Source organism: Hypomesus nipponensis, chromosome 20, assembly GCF_054491055.1.
Source record: "Hypomesus nipponensis isolate SF chromosome 20, ASM5449105v1, whole genome shotgun sequence".
Taxonomy (NCBI): Eukaryota; Metazoa; Chordata; class Actinopteri; order Osmeriformes; family Osmeridae; genus Hypomesus; species Hypomesus nipponensis.
In genome coordinates, this window is record NC_140380.1 from 12,334,717 (window position 1) to 12,354,262 (window position 19,546).

At 43.3% G+C, this 19,546-nt stretch overlaps 1 protein-coding gene across 6 annotated transcripts; it reads left to right on the forward strand.

Moving 5' to 3' along the window:
• The first annotated feature begins 915 nt into the window (after nt 1-915).
• Nucleotides 916-19,027, forward strand: LOC146246447 (pleckstrin homology-like domain family B member 2). 6 transcript variants are annotated; one of them, XM_084684069.1, is made up of 19 exons: nt 916-1,127; nt 2,109-2,197; nt 2,812-3,812; nt 4,410-4,682; nt 6,108-6,242; nt 8,072-8,209; nt 8,510-8,839; nt 8,912-9,022; nt 9,128-9,217; nt 9,806-9,985; nt 11,895-12,059; nt 12,162-12,255; nt 13,447-13,645; nt 13,954-14,044; nt 14,293-14,439; nt 15,147-15,366; nt 15,551-15,636; nt 16,207-16,380; nt 16,623-19,027. In XM_084684069.1, exons 2-18 carry the CDS (start codon nt 2,143-2,145, stop codon nt 16,345-16,347), a joined length of 3,456 nt encoding a protein of 1,151 aa, XP_084540195.1. In that variant the 5' UTR covers nt 916-1,127; nt 2,109-2,142; the 3' UTR covers nt 16,348-16,380; nt 16,623-19,027. The 6 variants fall into 6 exon arrangements, with proteins under 6 accessions (XP_084540195.1, XP_084540197.1, XP_084540198.1 ...); XM_084684071.1 differs by having other exon boundaries at nt 917-1,127; nt 8,690-8,839; nt 16,207-19,023; XM_084684072.1 differs by having other exon boundaries at nt 917-1,127; nt 8,708-8,839; nt 16,207-19,022.
• Nucleotides 19,028-19,546: the final 519 nt, after the last annotated feature.

A 19,546-nucleotide genomic window follows, 5' to 3' on the forward strand; every position in this document is an offset into this window, starting at 1 on the left:
CACAACACAAAACTGACTGAAGACACAATGGCGACATGCTCGGAGGCCTCACTCTTCTCCAGCATGTCGAGCACTCGGAGATTTCTTAAATATAGAGTGCAATATAAATACCATATAGTATTATTATTATTATGTGCATGTTCGCTGTATCAATCCGACGACCTCAGTGTATATTTATGCAAATGTGTGAAAGAGGAGAATCAAATGCAAGATTACCATTTTATTATATAAATAGTTAAATAATCAAATAGTAACAAGAAAGAATACAAATATTTTACTTTACCTTACCAAAACATACCTTCAATGTTGTCGATTTATAAAGGCAGTCAAATTAAACTGGCTACATGTGGTTAAGAAGTAGAATCTCAAAGAACTTACAGTGAACTGTAACTGTGAGGATATTTACAGAAATACATATTATAGAGTTTAATAGCGCGTGAAGTAAATATGTAACTGTTGTGTCTGTAGAAAGGGGCCACGGCCGAGGTTGCTGTTCAGTTGCATTTGTGCTCCCTTGCGCGCATGCAGTTCTAATAATCAGATTTACCATACAATCCGAATGGGCGGGTTACCCTCGCGCACTCAAGTATGTACAGAATGCAAACATTTACATTAGTTTACTGGAACCGAACTAGTCAGTAGGCAGAAGGTAACTTCTAGGCAAATGTACAGATGAAGCTAAGTTATATCAACACAAAGTCCATACTAAATGACCCAAACAACTGGTACAATACAGATTTATCTTTTGGGATGCTTTGGAACTTTCCTACCTCCTGAGCAGTATTCACAAACTGTGAATAATAACAGGGGTTAGCCCCCTTCAACTGTTTCAGCATAACCACTTTCCCAGACATGTCTCTGGTTCCACCTCCATGTCTGAAGTCCCCTCCTCTCTTCGTCCTGCGGCCCACCGAAGCCCCCATCACCAAAAGTTGGCGCGATTGTATCCAACAAAGTCAGACAACCACACTTGCGCAGTTAGCATGCTTCGTCTGAGAATGGGGAGGAGTGGGGAGGATTCTCGCCAGAAATTTTAACTCGTACCTCGACTTAGTCCCTTTGTCATGTTAATCTCCATCTTAAAGAAGTCCGAACTGCTCTCAACCAGAGTATGACAGAAGACCAAGGTTAGTCACCATGCTCTAAAAAAAGATATTGTTAATTTAAATGAGAACTCATTCGTCATTCTGTTTAGTTTTGTGCTATTGTAGCATTTAGAGTTTATTGTAGCCTAATCTTCTTTGTTCGACAAAGGAGTGACGTAACCTTGTTTAAAATATTCCCCTATAAATCAATCATTTGATTTGGCAGGTTTGACAGTCGAATAGGCCTATACGTACAATTAGTTACCGTTCTACACTAAGCTCATCTCGCCCACAGATTTCAGCAGTACCCTTTGCTTTACGCTCATTCCTTAGTGCGTGCGTCTGTTTTGTGCAGGAAAGATGTAAGAAGTGGAGTATTTTAGTAAATCTAATCATGCGCCTTTAGTGGGATGAATTTTAACAAAAGTTTGCCTAAATGAGTGAGACACTAGGGTCAATGGAAAAAATAATTTTGCCATTTAATATTCCAAACTTTCAGAAATCCTAAAGATGGTGAGTTTTCCACAGCTTTGGGGTTCCTGAGTGATAGACAGAACAAGCTCATTAGAGTGAGTGTGTGTGTGTCTGTGTGGGAGCACATGCCTGCTTCCCTGCTACCATCAAATCTGGGTGAAGCTGTAAATATTTCCCACATGTGATGCTTATTCAGGTGGCAGGTGGATGGAGGAGGATGAACTCATGCTGAAGGATTGTGATTTGAGTAGTTGAGTTTGTAAATGGATACCTTACTTCCTAGAAAGCCTCTCTCCAGCCAGCCATGGGTTAGGGGTATGCACTGGAACAGCCTAAAACCTCAGGATGATCAGCAGGTCCAGGATTGGTGTGTGTGTGTGTGTGTGTGTGTGAGACAGAGGAGGAAAGATTGGAGTGTATGTATGTCTACATCATTTGGAGAGAAAAGGGAGATAATGCACAGCAGGGTGATTTGTGAAGTGTGTATGTGTGTGTGTGTGCACTGCGTGTGGTGTGTGTGTTCTAACCTTGTGTTGGTTGTTTAACCAGGGCAAACTAGTCCCACTGATTGAACACCTTGACAATGGAGAGCTTGCATCCCCAAAGCAGCATTGTTGTTCCTCTGGGCTGTGACACAGGTAGGATACATTTACTCCCCTGTCATGATCAGTGCTTCTTTATTACTTTATTTTTTAATGTATAAAATGTTCCAGAAAGTCAGTCAGTACTTCTATAAAGCACATTTAAAAGCAATAAATGTTTAAACCAAAGTGCTTTACAATACGAATAAAAGTACATTAGTAGTGGAGTAGAGTGTCTCCACCTCTCTCTCTACATCTCTATCTCTGTCTCTCACTCTTTCTCTCTCTCTCTCTACATCTCATTCTCTCTGTTTCTCACTTTTTCTTTCTCTCTACCTCAGTCTCTCACTCTTTCTTCCTCTACATTTCTCTCTCTGTCTCTCTCTCCACCTCTTTCTCGACATCTCTCTGAGTCTCTTTCACTCTTCCTCTCTCTCTGTGTCTCACTCTCTCCCTCAGCACCAGAGAGCAGAAAAACAGTCTGACTAGTCTCACTTGACCAGAACTCTTTTATTTTTAGTAAAACCTTTTGTAACATCAGTGTTGATATTGGACTAAATGTTAGAGTTGGTTTCTCCCTCCTTTGTCAGCACACATACACACTCTTGAGGCCCCTTAGTCAGCTTTGTAACCCCACTAACTCCTGACACCCTTTTCCATCCTTCTACCAGATTGTGTGGAAAGGGAGAATGGCAGCACAGAGTGTGGAGCTGTGTTGAGGCGTCGTTCCAGGGCGGAGTTGCATGGTCTGATGGAGACACTGCAGCGCAGGAAGAGTGCCCTGGAGGCCAGTCTGAGAGCTGCAGAATGCAGCCGGGGCTACCTCAGTGTTCCTCCCTCTCCTAACCTCCCAGGGAATATACCCTCTCTGCAGGAGAAGTTTCTCCTGCCCGGCGCTGCAGAGTGGCGCTCCTCGTCCTCCTCCAGAGCTCTCCCGTACCTAACAAGCAGCAGCGTACCCCCCTCACCCCGTGCCCCCACGCGCCACCAGTCACAGGACAGTCTGCTTCTGTCTAGCCTTGTCGACTGCCAGCCACCTCAGAAAGCCCTGCTTTCCATGTGGAGCCCGGGGAAGCCTCGACCCCCCCGGGGCCACAGTGGGGCCGCAAGCATGCCCTACAGCCCCCGGAGCCACAGTGGGGCTGCCAGTATGCCCTCCAGCCCCTGTCTGGGCCGCAGGCGCCACCTGGGAGATCCTACCCAGGAAAACACCCTCCGCCAGAGGAAGTACTCCACTGGATCCCTCAAAGGCCTGGGCCTGCACAGCCGCTCACTGCCCCGGCTCCACACAGACAGCCCGGCTCTATCCCTGCCTCTCTCGCAGCGGGGAGGAGAGGCGATGCTGACCTCTAAACCGCGCCGCAGCCTGGCGTTTCTGGAGCGCCCCCCAGACGTGACAGTCCCTGCCTGTGACCCTGATGCCCCGCGCCGGGCCAGCCTGGCATCTCTCGGCGTGCCGGCATGCCAGCTGCAGCGTGGAGGGGGGCTGCATGGCTCAGCGCCCTGCCTGGATCTGGACCTGGGAGACAAGAGGCTGTCGTTCAGGAAGGCAGGCTTGTCAGCAAGCCAGAGGAGAGGCAGTATCAGCTCCTTCAATGGGAAGGAGGAACTACGAGACTACCACCAAAGACAGAGGGGCGAGAGGCTCAGGGAGCAGGAGGTGCAGAGACTGGTGAGGCTCAGTGACTATCTACTCTCCTCTCTCACCTCTTGTCTCTTATTTCTGTCCCTGTTCTTTATCCTCCTTCTCCTCCTTCTCTTCCCTCCTTCCTTCTTTTATAACATTTTTGTAGCCATGTAATTCTGATGAAAGTATGAAAAGAAACCCAGTCCCAGGCCTGGCTGGTTCCAGGTTGGGGTTAGGGATGTCCAGTGTGTTCTTCAGGAGCATGGAAGTCTAGAGGGGAGTCCCTGTCCATGTTTCACAAACTGACTATACAAACACCCACACAAACACTGCTGTAGATATTATATTACTCTTTACTTTTCAAAACTTTAGTTTTGACTAGTTATATTTCAGAAGACCTTATCTTCATCCTGCTAAAAGTGCCATTAAAACTAACTTGCTTTAATGCATTTCATTGCTTTCACTTTTACAGTCTTTATCCAGTAAACATATTTAACAGGCCATTACAATTCAATCAACTTGTGAATCAAGCAAAGAATGCATCTACCCACCTGCCCTCCAACCCTCCTCTACCCATCTGCCCTCCAACCCTCCTCTACCCAACTGCCCTCCAACCTTCCTCTTGTCCCTTACTCCATGCAGGAGCGGCAGCGTCTGAAGACCATCCTGAGTCTGTGCTCAGAGTTGGACCTGGTTGATAGAGATCAGGGGGGCTCTGTGGTAGCTACCTCCGACCTGCGCAAGATCAACAAGGAGCTTGAGGAGCTGAACGTGTCTAATGATGAGCCCCTGTTCTCAGATTTGGCTAATTCTACTCCAGTAAATGACTCAGAGCCCAAGGCCCTAGAGAAGTGGCAGGTCGGTCATTACGGGGATCACAGGTCCCAATGTTCTGCTGTTCCTCCCTGTACCAAGGTAGATATGAAGGTATTGCATCAATAACTGCTGTTCATCCCTGTGCCAAGTAGATACAAAGGGACTGCTATGGTCTGTTGGTGCACTGAGCAAAAGTAGAAAGGCGTGCTTAAAAAACATTACTGTATATTAAAAATCTGAAATGGTTTTATTCGCCATGAAAGTTTGCACAGACAAGGAATTTAATTTGGCAGGAAGGTGCATACATTAAACATATAGGAATCCTAAAACTTAAAGATGTGGTCTAACTATACTAAAGGTACAAGTCTACCTAATACTAATACAAAATATAAAGTAGCCAAATAATTTACAATATAAAAATATAAAAATACAAATAGTACAAGAGATACAAGAGATACAAATAGTACAAAAGATACTAATAGTGTAATATAGTGCAATTGCAATGTGGCATGGTGTGATTGTGCAGATTGTGAATTAAGTCAGTGTGTGCTGTCTCTCTCCCTTCCTCCTCCTCTATTTTACGCAATTGTTACATTTTGGGGTCAAATGCTAAAAAAGCTGTCTGATGCCATTTTGTTATAACATAGTGTTCTGTGTTTCTCGAATCTCCCAGTCAGGATCAGTCCCATCCCTTAGTCTAAACTTGAGGCACAATCTCCTTCCCCAGCTTCAATCCCTTTCCACATTCCAATCCCCAGTTCCAACTTCAGTTAGGGTTAGACTCATTCTCAGTCTTTATTCTCAGTCTTTATTCTTCAGTCATGTCTTCTGATCCTGTTCTTGTTTAGCTGTAAACGTGTCTTTTTCCACTCTAAAGTGGTTAATGGAAAGTCTCAGTTACAGCTCTGTGCCCCTCCAACCCATCAGAGGGGACCTGAAAGAGGCAGGACCGGAAATGACTTAATCCCCAGTAGGATAGCTGTGTGTGTGTTCGCTTTGGCATGTGTGTGCTTGTGTGTTAGCTTGTGCATGTGTGTGAGACAAAGTGACGTTGAGACTTTGCATTCATTGGTTTGTCTGTTAACCGTTCAACTCATATAGGTAATTATGCATATTATCACACATGATATAGCAGGAAGTAGAACACAAATAATTGCAGTGAATAAGCATACTTGGTATCATATACAGTGTGTAGACAACCATCGCAGGGTGAGGCTATGTGAGTGTTTACTGTTTATATTTATTGTTATTGCTTTAGCTGATATTCTCCCCTCTACTCTTCTACCCTGCTCTCAACCCCTCCTCCGTTCCATTGTTCACATTCCTAAGATCTGTCTGGTGCCAAACAGGCAGTTTATCAACCATAGGGTGTGCATGCACCCCTTCTCTCTCTCCCTCTCTCTGTCTCTCTCCCTCTCTCTTTTCTCTCTCTCTCTCATGTCTTACTCCCAGGAACACGACCCATTTGGTTTATCGGTGTGAACTGTGAAGTCAGGAATGTAATTTTAGTGATGTCACCAACAGGCAGTGAGTGATGTTCAACTGAGACAGGAAGTAACGAGTATTGAAGAAGAGAGGATCCAGGTGTTGAATAACATTGAAGAGCTGGAGCAGAAGATTAAAGATCTGGACAACCAGATGGAGGAATCCATGAGAGAGGTATAAACAGCATGTTAGAATGAACAGGGGGGTATTCCAGGTAGCGGGTTTAACAAACTCTGAGCCTAACCCTGAACCCTGAGTTGAGTTGCTCTAAAATGGGAAACTCCGAAAATTTTGTTCCAGAAAAGCAGATTTTAATTTGTTATCTCAACTTGGAGTACGTCAACTCTGAGTTAACCGCGGGCATGAGAATTATTAAAAGCCAACATCGATGGGGCTCCAATACAAGGATCCACCATGGCACCCGGTGACAAAAAACTTTGTCCTACTTCACCACACTTCAGATATAAGTTTTATTACGTGTTTATGGTCAATCTGAGAACATATTCCGAAAAAAGCAACGCGGCTGTAGCAGCGTATACATTTTACATTTACATTTAGTTATTTAGCAGACGCTCTTATCCAGAATGACTTACAGTAAGTACAGGGACATTTCTCAGAGGCAAGTAGGGTGAAGTGCCTTGCCCATGGACACAACGTCTTTTGTCACGGTCGGGAGTCAAACCGGCTACCTTCTGATTGGTATGCAGTGAGATGTTCATTTAATGGCAGGTTAGAATCGAACCGGCAACCTAATCTTGTAAGGCTATCAACCTGCCCCCACCTCTCATATGGTAAAATATGGAGTTACTGGATGGAGTCTCAACTTGATGACTCTCACACATTGTGTAACTTACTGTAGCATTGCTAGTCATGTTGATAAGTAAGGGTCAAGATTGTGGTGTGATTAGTTGTTCTTGGGTATAAAAGGATTTGTGAAGCATCTGTGGATTCTTGATCTCCTGAGACCATCTCCTCAGCTCTGGCTTGTCCTACTCTTCCTTCACCTCTTCCTTTCTATCTCTGGTTTACAATAATCATGGTAGAGTAGGTAAGAGTTAACCTTCATTGATTTCATTCATTTGCAATATGATTAAATTCTTATATTATTTAACCTTACTTTGACCATTCTTGCTCTGATTTAACCCATAGAGTCAAATAACTGTAATTCCATTGGTATTGGCATTATTTGGTTAATGTTAATACACTGTTCCGTTTCCCATCTTCCTTCAAACCAACCAATTGATCAAACTAGTTTTGGTTGGTTGGTCAATATTGACCCCCTTCAATCTTGAAACAGATTTGCTGAAACACCAGTTACAGGACAGTACATGGTCACAGGTTAGGGAATCATGTAAATTACAAGAACAATAGCCGATAAACATACTCATTGTTAGATTTCTATTTGTAGGTAATGAAGAAGACCAAATACAATTTCAATTATTTGTCTTTATTTCAGTGCCAAAAGCATTTGGTCAGTTCTGAGTGCACATCCATAGCGAGTAACATTAGCGATGTTGGCCTAAGGGCTGAGAATGTTACTAAAATAAATTACAGGTTGTTACGGGAAACGGTAACGTTAACCTAGGTATTCATCAGGGAATTAAAGCACGTCAAATTGCAGTTTTAAAATCCTCTCCCGGCGTATAACTAAGCGAATTAAATTTTGTTTGAGATTGGTCGGCTGAATCAGGAAAGGATATCCCATCTCTGCCAATGCTATCATGCTCAGAAAGTGGGAGGGGATTGGTAGAAATGTAGAGTTTGGCAAACCTGCTAGCGGGCAGGTTAGTTTCAAGGAATAAGTTACCATGGAAACTTACCAAAAGGTTTCGTTACCTCTCTTTCTGGAACAGAATCCTCGGAATATGCCTCTTTTCAAGGTAAAACAACTCAAAGTTTTCACTAAACCCGCTACCTGGAATACCCCCCCTGGACTGCACACATGTTGTTGCTGTTAGTGTTGATCTAGTGATCTTAATAGGTTCTTCCTGGTGATGGTGTAGATGGATGTTGAGCAGGCTTTGTTGGAAGGAGAGCAAGACTCTGAGAGCGCCCTTCTGCAGAGGGAGAAGGAAGTTATGGACCAACTCAACAAGAAGATTGGAAGCATCAAGAACAAAGCCCAGAGAGACCAATTCCAGGTAATAGTGGTAAAATAAATTCATGCAATCCATGGAGTCTCAGACTACAAGTTGTTCTGTCTGTTGCTTATACACTCAGTTTGCTGTTATGTGTCTGCATGCATTTTATGTTTGCACACAAGGTCATAAAAAGTAAAAGGAATATATTTTTGTCCCGTCAGTTTCAGTTTTTGCAATTTGTAACAAGTACAGGTACATTGGAATTTGTGTGTCTTTGTGTGTGTATTGGGATGTGTGTGTGTGTGTCTGTGTGTGTTGCCCCCTGGGTGTGACTGACCCCTGGGTGTGACTGACCCCCAGGGTGTGACTGACCCCCAGGGTGTGACTGACCCCCTGGGTGTGACTGACCCCCAGGGTGTGACTGACCCCCTGGGTGTGACTGACCCCCAGGGTGTGACTGACCCCCAGGGTGTGACTGACCCCCAGGGTGTGACTGACCCCCAGGGTGTGACTGACCCCCAGGGTGTGACTGACCCCCAGGGTGTGACTGACCCCCAGGGTGTGACTGTGATGGAGACTGGGCTCCAGCCACTAGAGATCGACGGCCAACAGGATGAGATGAAGGACAACGAGACCCAGCAACTCCTCAGAGAAATAGCAGAGTACCAACGCAGTACTGTCAGTCACAAGGTACACAGGGGTTTGTGGTGGTGTGGCACAGTGTGGATGCATTTGAGGCTAATGCCTCTCTGTCTCTCCAAGGAAAGGCTCCTGACTTTAAAGAAACAGTTGACACAGATAACCCAGCAAGGTCACAGAGAGAAGGAAACCTTTCTCAGAGAGAAGAACAACTTGTTCATCGTGCTCCAGAGAGTAAGACTTGTCTCTGTATGGTTTGTATTCTTTAAGCTTTTCTGTATAGTTTACAATATATGCAACTTTTTAACTGACTTTATCTTTATTTATTATGGTCTGCAGGAGAGAGAGAACCTGTCTTCCTTGGAGAGAAAATACATTGAGTTCACTGGAGGGCAGGCTTTCCCCAACAACCGTGTAACCATGAGAGAGGTACAGCATTGAGTAGACACACAACATACTTGTTGGTATAAGCTGTAAGCTCTGTTAGTGAAAAGCGTATACAACACCTATTATTCACTCCAACTGTGCTAAAGTTGACTGTGCCATTTTAATCGTATGTGGGATTGCCTGGTGCCAAATGTATACATTTGTGTGAATTCTGTAAAAGATTGCATACAGAGAACTAGAAATCTCTGAGATGCATTAACACTGCCTACGCACAATTGTTTTTTATCCAAATTCATCCCATTGTCCACAGCCCATCAACTCCCATATTTTGTTACAGTAAACTTTATGATGTGTTTTTTTTTATTTCTTAAATGAATCAGTTTAATAGCTTACATTTACATTTAGTTATTTTAGCAGACGCTCTTATCCAGAGCGACTTACAGTAAATACAGGGACATTCCCCCGAGGCAAGTAGGGTGAAGTGCCTTGCCCAAGGACACAACGTCATTTGGCACGGTGGGGAATCGATCCAGCAACCTTCTGATTACTAGCCCGACTCCCTCACCGCTCAGCCATCTGACTCCCGCTTATGATTTAATGTATCAAATCTAATCAAATGTATTTGTATAGCCCTTTTTACACGCAAGCATGTCACAGAGGGCTTCACATACGCCCATAGAACTGCCCCTCAACCAACCTAAACCCTCAAGGAAAACAAGGAAAAACTCCCAGAAAAACTCCCAACGGGAGAAAAAATGGAAGAAACCAAGGAAGGAGCAATTCAGAGAGGGATCCCCTTCTCCAGAGAAGGTTGGTAAGAGAGAGGAGCAGAACACAAGCTTAACATAGTCATACCATGTCAATGGGTTTTGAAACACCAAAATCCATTGTCCGGCTTTATAGACGTTGGATGGGACCGGGAAACTCACTGTTAGCCGTCATGGAGACTGGGTTCCGGTAGAAGACCTGGTCCAGCGTTGGTAGACCGACGACCAGGCAGGTCCTGACAGCTCAAACCCCCCACACCACAGGGATGTGTGGGGGGGACAGAGAGAGGAGAGCAGGGATTAGAGAATGCCAGGAGCAGCTAACAGTTACAGTGGTAATAGAATGAGATCCCCACCGGTCAAGTGTGGACTAGTGCAGCAATTTAACAAAGCTAAGAGGGTATGTGATGCAGCCCTACACACCAAGACAGCAACAGCCCCCCTCGGTTGGAACATGAAATCTGTTCCGGGGGAAACAACTCTAAAATAGGTTACATTTATACGAATAAGGATGAAAACAACCAGTCCCCCGTTGTCTCCAACTAGTAAACTATAACAATACCAATATACAGCAATGGAACTATTACAGTAACAATATACAATAACAGGTTTACTTTATTTGTAACATCTAAATGGGCAGTGTGAACATAAGCTAAAATTACAATTTAAAAGTTACATGTGATACACACAGGCAAACGCACATGCATGTATATAAAGTAATCATCTCGTTAAATCAATCACTTACCAACTAACACAACAGCAGTGGACTGTAGTACTCAAGTATGCAACATGTGGAAGTTATAGGAATGTGCCTCTTATCTGCTATGTACTCGAACTGGCTACTGCCAAAGCTAGGGTTAGGGTTACTGCCAAAGCTATGCACAGATGGTCACATTGCCAGTAATCAAGTTGCTGGGAAAAAGGTCAAACAAAAACCCGCACAGACACTACAGACAACACAGACACTACAGACAACACAGACAACACAGACACCACAGACACCACAGACACTACAGACACTACAGACACTACAGACAGCACAGACAGCACAGACAGCACAGACACACAGACACACAGACAGCACAGACACCACAGACACCACAGACACCACAGACACCACAGACACCACAGACACCACAGACACGACAGACACGACAGACACGACATACAACACAGACACGACAGACACGACAGACACGACAGACACGACAGACACGACAGACACACAGACAGCACAAACACACAGACAGCACAGACACACAAATACAGACACCACAGTTCAAGTACTAGTAACCACCATCATCACATAGAAAAAAGATCTGCCCATGTCTGCATATTTTTTGCATAATGCTGACGTTCTCCAACACTTGTCAGCCTTGTGTGGCTATTGTTAGTAATTGTAATACGTTTTTGTAACAATTACTTGTTCTACTTTGTGACCATTTTGTTATACTATACCAGCCATGCAACAGTTTGTAACAGGATATGCTATATATAGCATATTTATGCATAGTTCATGTGTCTCACAGCAGATGGCTTGACTTGGCTAAAACAGTCAGTAGTCTATTTCATTCAAGAGGAGGAAACGAACAGTATCAGACTTTATTTGGCATCGCAAAGATGGTTTGATCAGTTCTGTAATTCTCATGTGCTCTGTAGAATTTTAACTTAAACATTCCACTATTGTAACTATCATTAATATCGATCATTTTTTAAATAATGTAAATTGTATTTTACCAAGACAACTTAACTTAGAGACTAACCCTAACCATAATGCTACTACCAGCAGACAACAACACCAACAAACTATGCAACAAGAATGACTAAAACCTAAAGCCAACACACAAAGAGGATGGTGGCAAAACACCACAGTAGCCCACAAGCATTAGTACTTCATAACACAACCTAACAGTGTAACCCTCTTCTATGTTCTCCGCCCCCTGACCCTGCAGCACTTTGTTTCCCTGGAGGAGAGACGGAGGGGCAGCCAGGAGACTGCCTCTCAGCTGAGCAACACCCTGCTCCATAGAATGAGCAAGCCACCCCCCAGCTCCTGCATCAGCTCCTGCATCAGCTCCAGCCTGGGGCGGGGCCTGGGGCGGGGCCTGGCCCCCAAGGTACAACTTTACACCACCCTGATCACCACCCTGATCACCACCCTGATCACAAATGGTTCCATACAATGTTGTTTGAACTCATTCTAAGTATCCGGTCTGCAGGCCCACCTTTCCCTGTCTCAGAGCGCCAGCTGTGGTAGTGTGGTCTCACGAGGCCTGTCCATCTCCCCCAGAGACCCTGGCAGTCGCTCCAAGGGTGAGGAACACTCAGAGTGGGGTGGAATTCTCTCCCCGGCCTCTTGCATACTGTCATATTTTACACATGCACAAGACTTGCTTATGCTAGAGGTAACCCCTACTTATAAGCTAATATAACCAGTGACGGCTGGTGGTGATATTGGGGCGGATATTCTAAATAAATGTAGGCTATTATAGGCTACATTCAGGCTATGGTTCACGCTGCAGCAAATGCTGAATTACATCCGAGATACCAAGTCATCAAGCTCTGCAACAACAGACAAGCTCATTCTTAGCTACACCAGCTGTTGGCCATTCCTTTCTTTCAAACCAAATGTACGATTTTGTCGGTTGTCCTTTTGTGTAATTTTAACGTTTGGACAGTGTGTCCCAAGTCTCTTCACTTTAATGTTTCTTGCAAAGACAACGGATGAGAAAGTAAAGAGCCTAATTCACACACAGTAGTCACTAGCACCTGCCTGTACTGTCTATACGTCCATGTAGGCGGTGTGTGGTGAAACTCACTCCTCAAGTATGTAGCAGACCACCCGTGTCAACGAAGAGCTAGCTTTTAATTTGCATAGTTGTTAGTGGTTGTGCCTGGACGTTGAGAGGTGGCAGATTCGACTCCCGGTGGGAGGTAACATTGGGCGGTATGCCTCTGACGGAGCTTGCAAGACCACGTCTGTTACATCCACTGTCATTGGTCAGAAAGACCACGTCTGTTACATCCACTGTCATTGGTCAGAAAGGTGGGCTGAATTAATTTTGCCCAAACATGACTATGCTTTCTCTAGATACCACACAAGATAGTCAAAACAACATGCTCAGCATCTTTTAGTTCAATTATTTATTTATTTAATGTTTATTTCAGGCGCAATGGCCCATACACAAAAAACATTACATACAAGAGACATTAATCTACTTATCTAAAATGCCTAACTAAAAACAACTCATGGCCTATGTACAGTGTAGCAATAGTTTCTCCAAAACTGGCTCCTGGAAAAGGCGTCTGAGGATAACAGGAGCCTAATTATGTCATTCCCAGATGCCAGGAGGCGAGCTGCAAAAGAATGCGTCAGCTTTCGCCTCCTGGCGTCAAAGGTGTCAACCCGCAGCTGCGCAAAGAGAGAGAAATTATACCTCAATATCCTTGTGTGTGTGTGTGTGTGTGTATGTTTGTTTGTTTGTGTATGCTTGTTGGTCTCAGCTGACCAAAGCCACATGTACACACGTGAGGAGAGACTAAGACTGACAGCCCTCTGCAGCCGGACTGTGTCAGAATCCAACGTTTTCCAGGAGTCCTCGTGCTACACAGATAATGGACACGCCTTTGATACACTCAGTGTGGACAGCTCTGACAGCATGGAGACCAGTATATCTGCCTGTTCACCAGACAATATCTCCAGGTGATTGATAGTATTGTTAATGGACTTGAGGGATGCCATAATCTGTTCAGTTTCTACATTAGTGGCTAACCCTACCTATTGCACTCAGTGGTTTTGAAATATTAAATGCATTGATAAATGCTTTTTTTTGTTTGATGCCATCAATCAAATTTTACATTAACAAAAAAACATAAAATCTCAGATAAACATTAATGGAGAAATCCGTAGAAGAATTTGTGTCTCCAAAACGTGTTTCCTCTCCACCCCTTGTTGTTCCTCTACATTGTTCAACCAAGATAGTTACTCTTGTGTTGTGATCTTTTCCACAGCGCCAGCACGTCTAACACAGCCAAGATTGAGGAGATGGAACGTTTGTTACGAGATGCAGAAGTAGAGAAACATCAACTTGCGGAACACAGGGTAAGACTCTCTACAGGGTAAGAGAGTCTCTACAGGGCAAGAGAGTCTCTACAGGTTAGGAGTCTCTACAGGGTAAGAGTCTCTATGGGGTAAGTCTCTACAGGGTAAGAGAGTCTCTACAGGGTGAGAGAGTTTCTACAGGGTAAGACAGTTTCTACAGGGTGAGAGAGTTTCTACAGGGTAAGAGACTCTCTGTGTGTTTGAGAGAGAGATGGAGGACCTGTCACAACTATGTTTGTCCCCTGTAGGAGCGAGAGATTGAAGTGCGCAGGCAGGCTCTGGAGGAGGAGCGGAGGAGGAGGGAGGTGCTGGAGCAGCTCCTGCAGGAGGAGACCAGCAGGAGGCAGATGCTCATTGAGAGGGAGGTGAAGCTGAGGGACAAACAGAGAGCACAGGTTAGAGACGTGCATGTGGACGGCATTGACTCCGGGGTACAATCTGAATACTACCATCACATGACAAATGGTTCAGGCAAAACAGACAGAATGTATCTAGAAGTGGTTGGACAATGTAATTCAAGTGGGTGGATTAGTTAACAGTTATGCTTGTCTCTGTGACCAATCAGCAGCCAAATGGTACACAAGCTTGTTGTCGTGTGAAAACGAGTGTAACTACAGAGTGAGACAACGTAAATTCACCCAGGCTGATATGGACCAACCTTCAGGTGTCAGCCCACCTTAACTAACCAATGAAGCTATACTTACATTAAGTGATGCTAAAGCTAGCCTTCCTAGCCTTTCTGGTCTGCAAACAGAATACTCCCCCTCGTGCCCCGTCTTCCCCCCCTCTAAACTAACATATATTATATTTATATATTATTGAGGATTGAAGGATTTATCACTTTTAACCAACTTGGCATATTCATCTTGGTTTAAGTATAGAACAGCCTATTTCTAACACCTTTCCTTGTATGTACCCTGGGGTTTATATGATTGCTTTTGGAGACACAATATTTGATTGAACTATGGACCAGATAGAAGCATGGGGGAATTAATGTATGTCATTGACGTAGAGAGATGTATGTTATTGTATTTTTTATGAAGGTCATAATGTATTCCCATCATATTTTTCTTCTGTAAAATCCTCCTGCATCTGTCTCCAGTCCCGCCCGCTGACACGTTACCTGCCCTTGAGGCAGGATGAGTTCGACCTGCATGGCCACATCGAGGCAGCAGGACACAGTCCCCGTGCCTGCTTCCACTTGGCCATCACTGCCAAGACCTGCCGGGGCTTCCTGGTCAAGATGGGCGGCAAGATCAAGACCTGGAAGAAACGCTGGTTTGTGTTTGACCGAAACCGAAGAACTCTGGCCTATTATGCAGGTAATAAACATAGTTTGCAGTGGTTTTAGTATTGTATGCCCAATCAATAATTATATACGATCACAATAGACATACTGCAAGGCTACATGCTGTGGTTTCTTAAGTAATCCATTGCATTGTACAACAATCACCTACTAACATCAGTTATTGTAGTCGATAGAAAAACATGCATTTCTGGTTTCAGATAAGCACGAGACAAAGATGAAGGGAGTAATTTACTTTCAAGCCATAGAGGAGGTCTATTATGACCATTTAAAGAATGCACACAAGGTAAATGGTTATGACATACACCAATCGTCTGTTGTTCATATGTAGACTGTTGATTTTAATACGAAATGGATCATAGAATAGATAATAATGAATTATTATTAATTCATTATTATAAATTAATAGGAAAACACAAATGTTTCTCACACCCTAACCCTTTCTTCCTCTCTAGCTCTACCTATAACCCTAACCTCAGACCCTAACCCTAACCCTATAACCCTAACCTCAGACAGTAACCCTATAACCCTAACCTCAGACCCTAACCCTATAACCCTAACCTCAGACACTAACCCTATAACCCCAACCTCAGACCCTAACCCTATAACCCTAACCTCAGACCCTAACCCTATAACCCTAACCTCAGAACCTAACCCTATAACCCTAACCTCCGACCCTAACCCTATAACCCTAACCTCAGACCCTAACCCTATAACCCTAACCTCAGACCCTAACCCTATAACCCTAACCTCAGACACTAACCCTATAACCCTAACCTCAGACCCTAACCCTATAACCCTAACCTCAGACCCTAACCCTAACTCCATCCTCCTTTGTCTTCACTGGCCTCACTAGAGCCCTCACCCCTCCCTGACATTCAGTGTGAAGACCCATGACCGGGTCTACTACATGGTAGCTCCCTCTCCTGAAGCCATGAGGATCTGGATGGACGTGATCATCACTGGGGCTGAGGGCCACGCGCACTTCCTGGTCTGAACCCCTCCTGCATGCTCGGGGTCAAGGTTTGGGGTCAGTGGTGGTCACTATGCTATGACTACATGTTGGCTACCTACCAAAAGTCTGCAAATTACAAACATTTTACTATCTGTAATATATTTTTCAAACAGACAACTATACAACATTGAACATTTTTACATTTTATTCATTTAGCAAACGCTATTTTCCAAAGCAACTTACAAATATTACTGTTGATAAATATAGCTTCCATCTGAGCCCATCAGTGAATCTGGGTCTCTCCTCCTCCTGTCCAGGTCTGTCTGCTGGTGGAATGATAGTGAGTTATGTCATCAATCTCTAATTAGAGACGTGTATTCCTGATGTTTATATATAAATAATTAATTAAACAAACACTGTGGCAGGTGCAGCTATATTCAAGGATGATCATGAATATTCGAATATTCAGATATTCTAACAGACTAGTATTCAGACTAATGATATTATTTGATTAAATAATGATCACAGAGCTTTGAGAAAATTCAGATGTGTTCCAATTGGTAGCCTAAGTATTACCTTTAACTAAAGTTTTGAAAGACTTCAAATCAAACTTAGAATATCTAAATTGAAAAAGTAGTTCACTGACAATATACTGTACCTTTCAGTGCTCCAATGCTTGGTTAGGTTGTTCTTCTTTGCTACTTATTGTCATTCAACAATGTATAAATATGTTATTATATTTTGGCAAAGTATTTAAGCAAAACTTAAGAAAATAAAACATTTTTTGGGGTAATTATATCAAATCATAGAAATGTGAAAATACAATATACGTTGACATATATATATATAATTTTTATACACACACACTCTACTCAAATGCCATTAGCTCATGCATTTTGAATGCTGAATTAGATAATTAATTATGGTCTAATACTATGCTTCGTGAGAGTGGTTCTCTGAGAGACGGTAGTAGTGTTACTACACTTCTACACATTGGCTGTGCGGTGGAGGTGATGCAGCTCCTAGTGATCTGTGGGCTGTGCGGTGGAGTGATGCAGCTCATAGGGATCTGTGGGCTGTGCGGTGGAGTGATGCAGCTCATAGTGATCTGTGGGCTGTGCGGTGGAGTGATGCAGCTCCTAGTGATCTGTGGGCTGTGCGGTGGAGGTGATGCAGCTCATAGTGATCTGTGGGCTGTGCGGTGGAGTGATGCAGCTCATAGTGATCTGTGGGCTGTGCGGTGGAGGTGATGCAGCTCATAGTGATCTGTGGGCTGTGCGGTGGAGTGATGCAGCTCATAGTGATCTGTGGGCTGTGCGGTGGAGTGATGCAGCTCATAGTGATCTGTGGGCTGTGCGGTGGAGGTGATGCAGCTCATAGTGATCTGTGGGCTGTGCGGTGGAGGTGATGCAGCTCCTAGTGATCTGTGGGCTGTGCGGTGGAGGTGATGCAGCTCATAGTGATCTGTGGGCTGTGCGGTGGAGGGATGCAGCTCATAGTGAATGTTTCTCTGTTGTGGACTGGCCTCTAGTGGAGGAAACATATGGTGACTCCAGGGCTTACCATAGGCATACAGCATACTATAAATCTTGTCTAATCTACTGTGTGTGGATCAGTTTAAATGTTTTACCTAATGTTTGTTACATATTTATGCAATTTAAATATTAAACTTAATAATCTACAAATTAAGATTATACATTTAGTATATATTTTTGGGGGGTTAATCATGCATGTTTATAAATATTACAGGAGTAAACAATTTATAATAAACAATAAACCAATATTTGATTGATCCACGCCTTTTTATTCACTCTTAAATTTCTGTAATGATTGTATTGACAATTACAAGAAATATAGAATTACAAATATTTGACCGTTATGGCAGTTTTTTTGTAAAGTCTGCAGGTAATAGTTTATGAAGAAGATATAATATACTGTTTGTGGGGATATTCTGACTTGCGTGGGCTATTATGCATTCTCCTCAACAGTTCTACAGCTGTCCCTCTGCTCTACAGTTCTACACTTCACTTTGTTAACTACTCATAAGTGAATGATCTGATTTACTCTTACTTTCTTGCTCAACATATCCATATGGTTTACAGTAATTAACAAAAATGTCTGAAATGCTTAACCTTTCTACATGATTTACTGAATGGATAAGTGAATGTGTGTGTGTGTAGATTGTGTGTGTAGATAGGGTGTGTGTGTGTAAATTGTGTGTATGTGTGTGTGAGAGAGGGCACTCTGAGAGGTTCTCCACATTCCCAGCCTCTCATTGGTTGACCTACTGTCCAGTAGTAGTGTTGGCATGGAGACACTGGAATTGAAGCATGCTAAATTATGTTTAAAGGAGCATGTCATTCCTCTTTTAGGGAAGAATTATAAAACTCAAATATATAGGACAATGACATGGCCCAGCTTTAAAGTGCAAAATTGTGTTTTTACTTATAATTCTGTTTTGCATAGTTAATCACAGTACTGTGCCCCCTGTTGGGTTGATGTGTTTCCCATTCCAACAGATCATCCTTAACAATCTTGTCAACGTAACAGCACAATTCCTGCTAAACAATTTTGTTAACATAAAGGGTTTATGTAATCTACTTCCTGTGTAAATAATATGGAATAATCACATTTTCAAATCAGAGGGCCCTTTAATTTGGAGCATAATGCAATTCATGACTGACTAAATTTTTGCCCTCTCTCCCTTTTTGTCTCACTGTTGTAAACACATGTTTCTTTCCTCTTTTTTTACCTTGGCCTTATGTGCTATGTATTCATCATTATGTTGTGATATAATGTGTTTATTCATTCTTATGTTGTAGATATAATGTGTTTATTCATTCTTATGTTATAGGCACAATGAGTTTATTCATTCTTATGTTATAGGCATAATGAGTTTACACCATTCACCCTTGCCCTACTTTGTGCTTAGCTGACCTGTAGCCTTTACTATAAGTTATATTTACCATCAAACTCTATTTGTTCTTATTTAACACATTTCTATCTCAAGCCACTGGTGTTACTGACAGTGCACTCCCAGTTTGTTTGTGCAGAACTAAATTGTCCTTTTGGCCAGAAAGGAGAGATGTGTTCCCAGTGTGCATCCTGACATCTGACTCAATCTGATGCAGTGAAGATCTTGTGTTTTTCCAGGGACACCGAGACTGCTTTCTTCTCTCTGCTCAGGGCCTCTGGGTTTCACTTGGTGAATAGACATCTGTTTGTGTAGCCTGTGTTGCTC

What these genes read in the sequence shown, in the direction of transcription:
- LOC146246447 (XM_084684069.1), top strand. Translation starts at nt 2,143, where the DNA reads ATGGAGAGCTTGCATCCCCAAAGCAGCATTGTTGTTCCTCTGGGCTGT. An exon ending in CCCTGGCAGTCGCTCCAAGG is followed by an intron (nt 12,256 to 13,446) that starts GTGAGGAACACT and finishes TGTTGGTCTCAG; the next exon opens with CTGACCAAAGCCACATGTAC. An exon ending in AACTCTGGCCTATTATGCAG is followed by an intron (nt 15,367 to 15,550) that starts GTAATAAACATA and finishes TTCTGGTTTCAG; the next exon opens with ATAAGCACGAGACAAAGATG.